At 43.3% G+C, this 7,800-nt stretch overlaps 1 protein-coding gene across 1 annotated transcript; it reads left to right on the forward strand.

The window, feature by feature from the left end:
- Positions 1-4,306: 4,306 nt before the first annotated feature.
- LOC147904989 (GDSL esterase/lipase At1g71691-like) lies at positions 4,307-7,185 on the forward strand. Its single transcript, XM_087396286.1, has 6 exons — positions 4,307-4,356; positions 4,839-5,106; positions 5,341-5,468; positions 5,567-5,809; positions 5,909-6,167; positions 6,626-7,185. The coding sequence occupies exons 2-6, from the start codon at positions 4,857-4,859 to the stop codon at positions 6,850-6,852; spliced, it is 1,107 nt and encodes a 368-aa protein (XP_087252412.1). The 5' UTR covers positions 4,307-4,356; positions 4,839-4,856; the 3' UTR covers positions 6,853-7,185.
- The last annotated feature ends 615 nt before the right edge of the window (positions 7,186-7,800 follow it).

The raw sequence follows: 7,800 nt of genomic DNA on the forward strand, positions 1-7,800 counted from the left end.
GCTGAAATATAGCCAATTCCTTTCGGACGGGGAGAGAGAGAGAGAGAGAGAGAGAGAGTTTTGTATGCAATGCTAAGGCTCAACCAAGATCCAAATTGAAATTTTCGTTGAAATATTGAGATTTATAAATAAACTTGAAATTTAAGTTCTTGAATTAAGATCCCACACTCCAACCTGTCGTAGACGGGTCATGCTACTCGTAAACATGGAGACAAAGTTGGGTTGGGACATTGATACGACGTCGAGAGGTGATGACTCTTTAAGAAAAGAGATGGTAGGGACTTATGAATGATTGAATATCATTCACCTGTTAGAAGTAAGGCTCATAGACATGGAGACAAAGTTGGGTTGCGAAGTTGACACTAGGGACTAATGAATGATGAAGTTCCTCGATTAATTGTGACGGGGCCCAAGCTGGCTGGCACGGAAAGAGCTGTAAATGGAGGCAGGAGTCGTCGTACTCTTGTGAGGAACGCGTGGTTATTTACTACCAATCACGTGTATGCAGCAATTTTGCGTAAATGGTGTGACTCAACGCGAGAGCTAAAGAGCGAAATGGCGGTTGGTTGGTGGAATAGCTCAAGAGTCGTCAAGACCAAGGATCGATGAAACGAAGAACAACTGTCCAAGGCTGTAATAGGAGGAGAAGCAGAGCTGGCAAAATAAGCCGACGGTGGAGAGGCAGACTAGACATCTTGCGAAGCCTGAGATCCAGCTGGCAAGGTTGAAAGGTTTTACACCGGCGACAAGTTGGAGATGAGTGAGGTAATTGGAGGTTTCTGGGCAGGCGTGAATGGCGGCAACCGGTGATGTTCCGCGAAGATCTCAACTGCCATGAAGAGCAGGTGGGAGGAAAAGTGGAAGTGATATAGAAGACGGAATTTGGAGAGAGCTGGTTTTGGAAGACAGCAAGGTTGACGGAGGATATGGGAGCTGGGTGGTCAAAGAATGAGAGCAAGCAAAAGCGGTTTCTTGCAGCCTGCAGGGACGGTAGATACTGTAATAAAGTCCATGTGGTGTTGAATCTTGGAAGGTGGGAGTTAAAGCCACCCACCACCTTCTATGCAACGCTTATGCTTTATGGCTCCTGTCAGTTCTTCCCTTTCTTTTAGAGCTTTCTTGCCTCCTTGCATTGCCTCGCTTTCAAAGTCCCCCCCTTTGACACGCACCTTCGTCCTATCCAAATTTTCACACAACATACCTTTTTGGCCTGCCTTGGTCCTATCCCATGTTCATCACATCATAACTACATTTTTGGCTTGTGCCCCACGAGGGGTTTTGGGCTTCGAGCTAGTGCACACCCTGTTTAGGCTGAGTGGCTGGTGCAAATCTTCAGCTCTATTTGAGCTTTTGCATGTGAACTAAAATCAGCATGCATTTATTAGGTCTCATCGAGTTTTTTGGACCATCTGACTCCTTGCAAGGAGCTCTCTATGAGATGCAGAGTGCCACAGAGCAATGCTTAGGTCCACATGGCAAATGTGGATTGGTGGGAAGCGTAACGGTGCACTAGTGTTAAAATCTACAACCTCCAGAATGGAGGTGCGAAATAGAGCATCGATTGCGCTTCATGTTGACCTCGAAAAGTGAGCCAACCTCTAAAACAAGGCTCCAACCACGCATTACATGATGCGTGCGCACTGAGCCTTAGAGCAAGTGCACTCACTACGTATGGAACAGTAATCGAGGACCCCCCCAATAAGGGAAACCTATGTTCACTCGTTATTAAATGGCATCCCCCAGTGATGAAATGACGACCGATTGTTGCTGGTATGTGCATTCGCCCCTCTACCTTCGTCTATATACTTTGAGGAGGTCAAAATGTCTCCTTCCACTGGCTACTACCAGTCAGCAAGCAATGGCATATCTTTGTGTGTTTCGATATCGGTTTGTATCCAGACATGGTTGCATCTCTACGGAATCACAAAATACTATCTATTATGCTTCCATACTCTTTTAATAATACCATTGTTACCGCTACATCTGTTTGAGGATAAGTCGTTTCATGGTGTTCTGCTGGTGTATGCGAATTCAAGGGTATGAGTCAACTTTTTGCGTGAACTAAATTCGATGCAGTCAGTGGCGCTTTATCATCTCCATGTGCATTGGCCCTTAGTGATCATTTTCTCCTCAAAGGGAATTGAGCTTACTATTTGTGTTTTGCTTGACTTCAGAGTATCTCTCTCTCTCTCTCTCTCTCTCTCTCTCTCTCCTAATCCCTACTTTCAAGTCTTTTGTGATGCAACTTTGAAAATTCCTCCACCAACCTTTTGGGTAGGCCATGAATGACTAAAGTCATTCATCTTGTTGGAAAATTCCACCAAGCTCATCAAATTGGAGATAGAATTTCATGTTTTCACACAATACATAACTATATTTCAATTTTGTAACTTTTCAATGCATAAATGAGTCACAGTTTCTTTATGTGGAGGGGCAGCACCTAAGCTTTGTGGGAACAAAGGATAAGCAAATGAACAAATTAGGAAAAGAGAAGAGGCTAGAGCACTTAGACTTGTGAGGATGAGCAAGGAGGAACGATCGGCATCGACATACATATCATGTAAGTAAGAGCCCCATAAATGACTTTAGTTAAGCTTCTACCATGCATGTTTAAAAGTCTAAATCTATAGATTACCGATTCAAAACTGTTATGTGTCTTCAACATAGAACATAAAAAACCTCTTATTTCTTCTTTTATAGATCATATAGTTTTTTTCCCTTGCGATAAAACAAAATTTTATCAAGTATCACATCCTCTTATATGGAAGGCAATCATTCACTTAGTCAAGTATCATAAAGTTTTATTAACCCAAAAGCTAGAATCAAGCCTTCTTTTTCTTTTTGTTAAATGTCGTTTTTAAAAGTTTACAATTCAAACCGGCGTATTGAGCTCAACCCATATATACATACTTTTACATGAAAATTTCCTCCATTTCTCCTCCTTTTCTCGAGAATTTAGAAGCCATGCGTAATTAAAAGAAAACAACATTTAAATCGATGTCAAATTTAGTAAGCAAGGGAGTTAAATTTTTAGTACCATGGGCACACCATCTTCAATCTCTCCTTTGCTAGAACAAAAGACCTAAGTAGTCCAGGTTTAGTGTCAAGTAAAAGGGAAGAATTTGGATTTTGACCTGAAGGAAATTTTCTTGGAGGTCACAAAAACTTGGAGGAGCTTCTAATTGACCTTCTTAACTTTTAATTCTCATGCCTTACACGATGTATTTCCACCTTGAGGCTTATTCTTGCGATTTTGTTCAGACTTAGGAGATTCTTTTTCATGGAAAAAAACAAGAGTGCAAAACTGCACGTGGGCAACTCCCTAGAGCAAGCCCTTTTGGATGCAAAAAATAAAGCAAAATGATTTTATAAAGGATGTTGGGCTATTTAATGGAAATTCAAAAAAGAGTCTCAATCCTCCAAGGCAGTGTTACTAAAACTTGCACTATTTTGAGAAAAAATAATTTGGAGGTCACAAAAGCCTGCATTTTTTGTGTGCAAATATAATTATAAATGGTGTGAAAACCTTTATGAGCTTGAAGGTTTTTTAAAATTTTTGTTGACTTATGAGACAACCTTCTCTTCAAAGTGGTGGCCTTTACCCTCCCTTTACTACCTTACTAGCTTCCCCTCACAAGTATGATAATACGGGTGAGGTTGTCATAATCTAGGAGGAGGAGGGTTTAGTGTCAGATGAACGGAAGAATTTGGATTTTGACATGAAGATAAAAAATTTAGAGGTCGCAAAAACCTGCACTTTTTTTGCAAATATAGTTATCAATTGTGTAAAAACCTTTAAATTTAGGAAAATCTGTCTCCAATTTTAAGAGCTTCCGAGTTTTTTGAATTGTTCGAATTGTCCCCGGTTTTTTGAATTATTCCCAAAAATGTTTTCAGTGAACACTATCTAAGGGTGAGGTTGTCACACCTCCTTTAGTACTCATAGTAGATTCTAGTTTAGAAAGGGTGAGGTTATGACATCTCCTTTAGTACTCATAGTAAATTCTTGTTTAGAAATCATAGTAAAGTTTCACCTTGTAAATTGTGTGCAAATACAAATATAAATTATGTGAAAACCTAGAAATTTATGAAATTCTAGCTTGAATGTTATGAGCTGGGAGGTTTTTGAAAATTTTATGTCTTAAGCTTTGCAACCATGTATCTTCTCTTCAAACTTGCCTAAGTGGTTGCCTTTACCACCTTCACGTCGCAACTGTATCTTCATGTCCATTCGTAAATGCTTCGTCGTGCTTCTCTTTCATCATCTCATCTGATTCATATCTATCTATTATTTCTTGCCCCTCTCTTCCACTTTGCTTCATCGTTCGCCGTAGCCACGTTTCAAACCTTGCTCTGGTAAGCCTCGTACTCCCACCTTTTCATTATTTGCTGCTGAATCCGATCTCTTGCTCGCAGTACAGTTCGCACTACATTTGTTGATTCTGAGCTCGTTGCTGCTGCTACGCTAATCCGTGTTCTATAATCATCCATCAGTCGATCTCTCTTTGCGTTTGCGCTTCCCAATGTAACTTTTTAAGGGTCGACGTTACTCCATTGAAACTTTTAGGCTGTTTGCTCCGTCCTGCTGCCCTCCGTTTCAGCTCTGCACTCTGCCACGCCGCTCTCTCCAGAGCAGATAAATGCGCCAGCTACACTTCTTCTTGCAGCTTTGTCATCCTTGAATACTCGCCATCGTTCCATTTTCTCTTCTTTGTGTAGCTTGGATGGCGGAGTCTTGACCGCCCTGACGGCAGCTGCTTCTTGTCGATCTTCGCATTGATCTTCGTACTGCGTCTGCAGCTCTGCTCGCATCATTCCAAATTTTCTGGCTTGTGCAGAGGTGTTCTTCTAATACCATGGGGCGGCCAGTTTTGGAGATGGTCTTGACGGCTTTCTTCCTCTGGGTGCGGATGTTCACTACTGCGAACTCTCAGCAGCAGCCCCTCGCCCCGGCATTGTTCTGTTTCGGAGATTCTCTAGTCGACGATGGGAATAACAATTACATTCCCTCCCTCGCCAGATCGAATTTTTATCCTTACGGCATCGACTTTCCCCTAGGTCCAACTGGACGATTTTGCAATGGCCGCACAGTTGTCGACCTCTTAGGTAAACATAGGAGAAAACTTTCTTCGCGTTGTGGAGTGTGCGCTCACTGCATCGGAAGCGTATCTTCTCATCTCATCTGCTCTAAAGGAGCAGATGGACAAAAAATGTAGGGCGTGAGATGCTCTAGTATGCAAGCACGAGTGATTTAGCACGTTACTTTTACGGTTGAAAGCATAAGAACTTTTTCAAAGAATGAAAGCACAAGAACTTGAATTAATCCGTGCCATATTTCAGGTCAACTGCTGGGGCTTCCCTTCCTCCCAGCTTATCTCAATCCACGCACGACAGGGACAGCCATCCTGCAAGGAGTCAATTACGCATCTGGGGCTGGTGGTATTCTTGACGCATCCGGCAAAAACTATGTAAGACACTGAGTTCGGGTGGAGCTCAGTTTCAAGTGGACTTGCACTTCGCTCGTTGATATACAAAAGCACGCCTTTTTAACCGTGTTGTGTTTCAGGTCGCGCGATTGTCCTTCAACAGGCAGATTGAGAACTTCAAGAACACTCTCCAGGAGTTGACTCCGCTCCTGGGAGGTCCAGCTGCGACCTCGGATTTTCTCTCCAAGGCCGTGTTCGCCATAGTGTTCGGTAGCAATGACTATCTCAATAACTACCTGATCAACTCCACAGGTTTCAGCCAGGAGTACACTCCCGATGCTTACCGGGTGCTCGTTGCGGACATGTTCGCACAGCAGCTGACGGTAAATTCCAGTACTGTTCGTTTTCAGGCACCGATTCCGTTCACAATGGAGATTGCGAAATGCTGAAGTCGTATGGCCAACGTGTCTTGTGCCTTGCAGACTCTCTACGAGCTAGGAGCTCGCAGGTTTGTTATATCCGGGGTCGGCCCTCTGGGCTGCATTCCCAATGTGTTGGCTACCAAGAGCAAAGACGGGAAGTGCGTCCAGTACGTGAACAACCTGGTGCAGGGCTTCAACGCGGAGGTCCTGCAGCTGGTGAATGAGCTGAATGCTGATCCACAGCTTGTTGGAGCAACCTTCCTCTACGGCAAGGTCTATAACACCTTCGCGAACATTCTCAACAGCCCGAGCAATTACGGTAAGTCAGCAAGCATAGGCTAGTTCGACGAAGTCAAATCCCTTCCCTCGTAACTTTCGACATTTGCAGAGTTTTGCTTTAATCGTTCTAGCAGCTCTTGCAGAAGTAAATTGTTCTCCGAGCTTGGGACGGTTGCAGGAGACCTTGTTGCTACTGGTGCAAGTCTCTGATTGTGCACGCGCTTGCTGTTGCAATCGTCTAATCAGTTAATAACAGGGCTTTCTAATGTCACGAATTTGTTATCAATCGGATATGGAAATTTGTTGCCGGGGTCCGATAGTGAACAGAGCTTCGTACTATTTTCATGTGTGGGCTAGTGTGTGCAGCAGTTGTGCTGCTGCTTCTGTTTCAACTTTAGCTTGTGAAAGACGGATTGTTTGTAGAAGTTTACGAAACAGTTCAAGTGAGTTCATTTGCAGACAGTTGTGTGTCTAACTAAGCTTGTGCGTGACTGGCAGGTTTCACGGTGACCAACGAGGGCTGCTGTGGCGTGGGCAAGAACCGGGGGGTCTTAACGTGTCTAGTGCCAGTGGCGAAGTTATGTACAGATCGCAGCGATCACGTCTTCTGGGATGCATTCCACCCTACGGAGGCCACCAATATTTACTTGGCCAACGGCATTTTCTCTGGTGGACCGGACTCCATTGTCCCCATGAATCTTCAGCAGCTCGTTCAGCAAGGATGATCCCCGAGCAATCAAAGCCATCCACAGTCCTGTTTGCTCTTCATTGCTTGCTCAAAACCCTTCATCTGTGTGCCCTTTCCGGCGATTATTTCCAGCTCCAATCATTCTCAATTTGTTTCCTCCCGGTGATTATTTGATGCTTGCTTCTATCCTCGACCCCTTTGCTCTTCACCCACGATCCTTACCCCTTGAGAAGTAAATGCCCAGAACAGCTTTAACAACTTAAAGCTGAATGCCTCACCAACCAGAACAGGTGTCTTCTTAACAATGCACTACTCTTTATCTATCCGCATTTGCTGTAGAACGAAGAATAAGAGTAACATGTTCTTTGCCCGTCTCAGGATTTGATCTAAGAAGAGCTACACGCAATTTAATATTAGGGATCGAGTGGGGAGTCTATTTATGCAATTTCTTTCGAAAAGAAACATTTGTAGAACGTGATAAGTGTAATAAGCCGTGTACCCTTCAAAAACTAATCAAGAACTTGTGTCGGTCAATTTTTCAATTTTGATTTGATCAAGAATAGCTGATTCACTTCTAGTGGATCAATTTCTTTCTAACGACTGGTTTCAAAATAGGGTCTCTATAAAAGATGTGTAGATCTGGAATAATTCCCTTCTTTTCTCAGACTCATCCTTCCTCCCCCCTTCATCCTCACTCCCTCGCCCCCAGTTTCTTCTTCCTCCTCGCTCTCTTTCTCCTCCCCCTCTTTCTCCTTTTCGTCCTTTGTAAAACTCCCAGGCTGGTGGAATTTGTATTGTAACATAGTAGTAAGTCGAGGGGTCATTGTCTGTCATGGTGAATGTCAACAGTATGTCTCAATTAACCTTTGTTGTCAAATCATGCGGTAAAGGCAAATTCCAGCAATACAGTCGAAAATCTGTTGATTTCTACCTTTTACCTTGGTTTAGAATGTCTAATAAGATTTAATGCTTACCATTTTGGCCT

Source organism: Dipteris shenzhenensis, chromosome 2 (genome assembly GCF_047967505.1).
Source record: "Dipteris shenzhenensis isolate YYH24624 ecotype China chromosome 2, Dip_SZ_1.0, whole genome shotgun sequence".
Taxonomy (NCBI): Eukaryota; Viridiplantae; Streptophyta; class Polypodiopsida; order Gleicheniales; family Dipteridaceae; genus Dipteris; species Dipteris shenzhenensis.

Bases quoted from the DNA above. Each gene is read 5' to 3' on its own strand.
- LOC147904989 (XM_087396286.1), top strand. From the start codon at position 4,857: ATGGGGCGGCCAGTTTTGGAGATGGTCTTGACGGCTTTCTTCCTCTGG. The intron at 5,107-5,340 runs GTAAACATAGGA...GCCATATTTCAG, and splicing joins CACAGTTGTCGACCTCTTAG to GTCAACTGCTGGGGCTTCCC. The intron at 6,168-6,625 runs GTAAGTCAGCAA...CGTGACTGGCAG, and splicing joins CAACAGCCCGAGCAATTACG to GTTTCACGGTGACCAACGAG.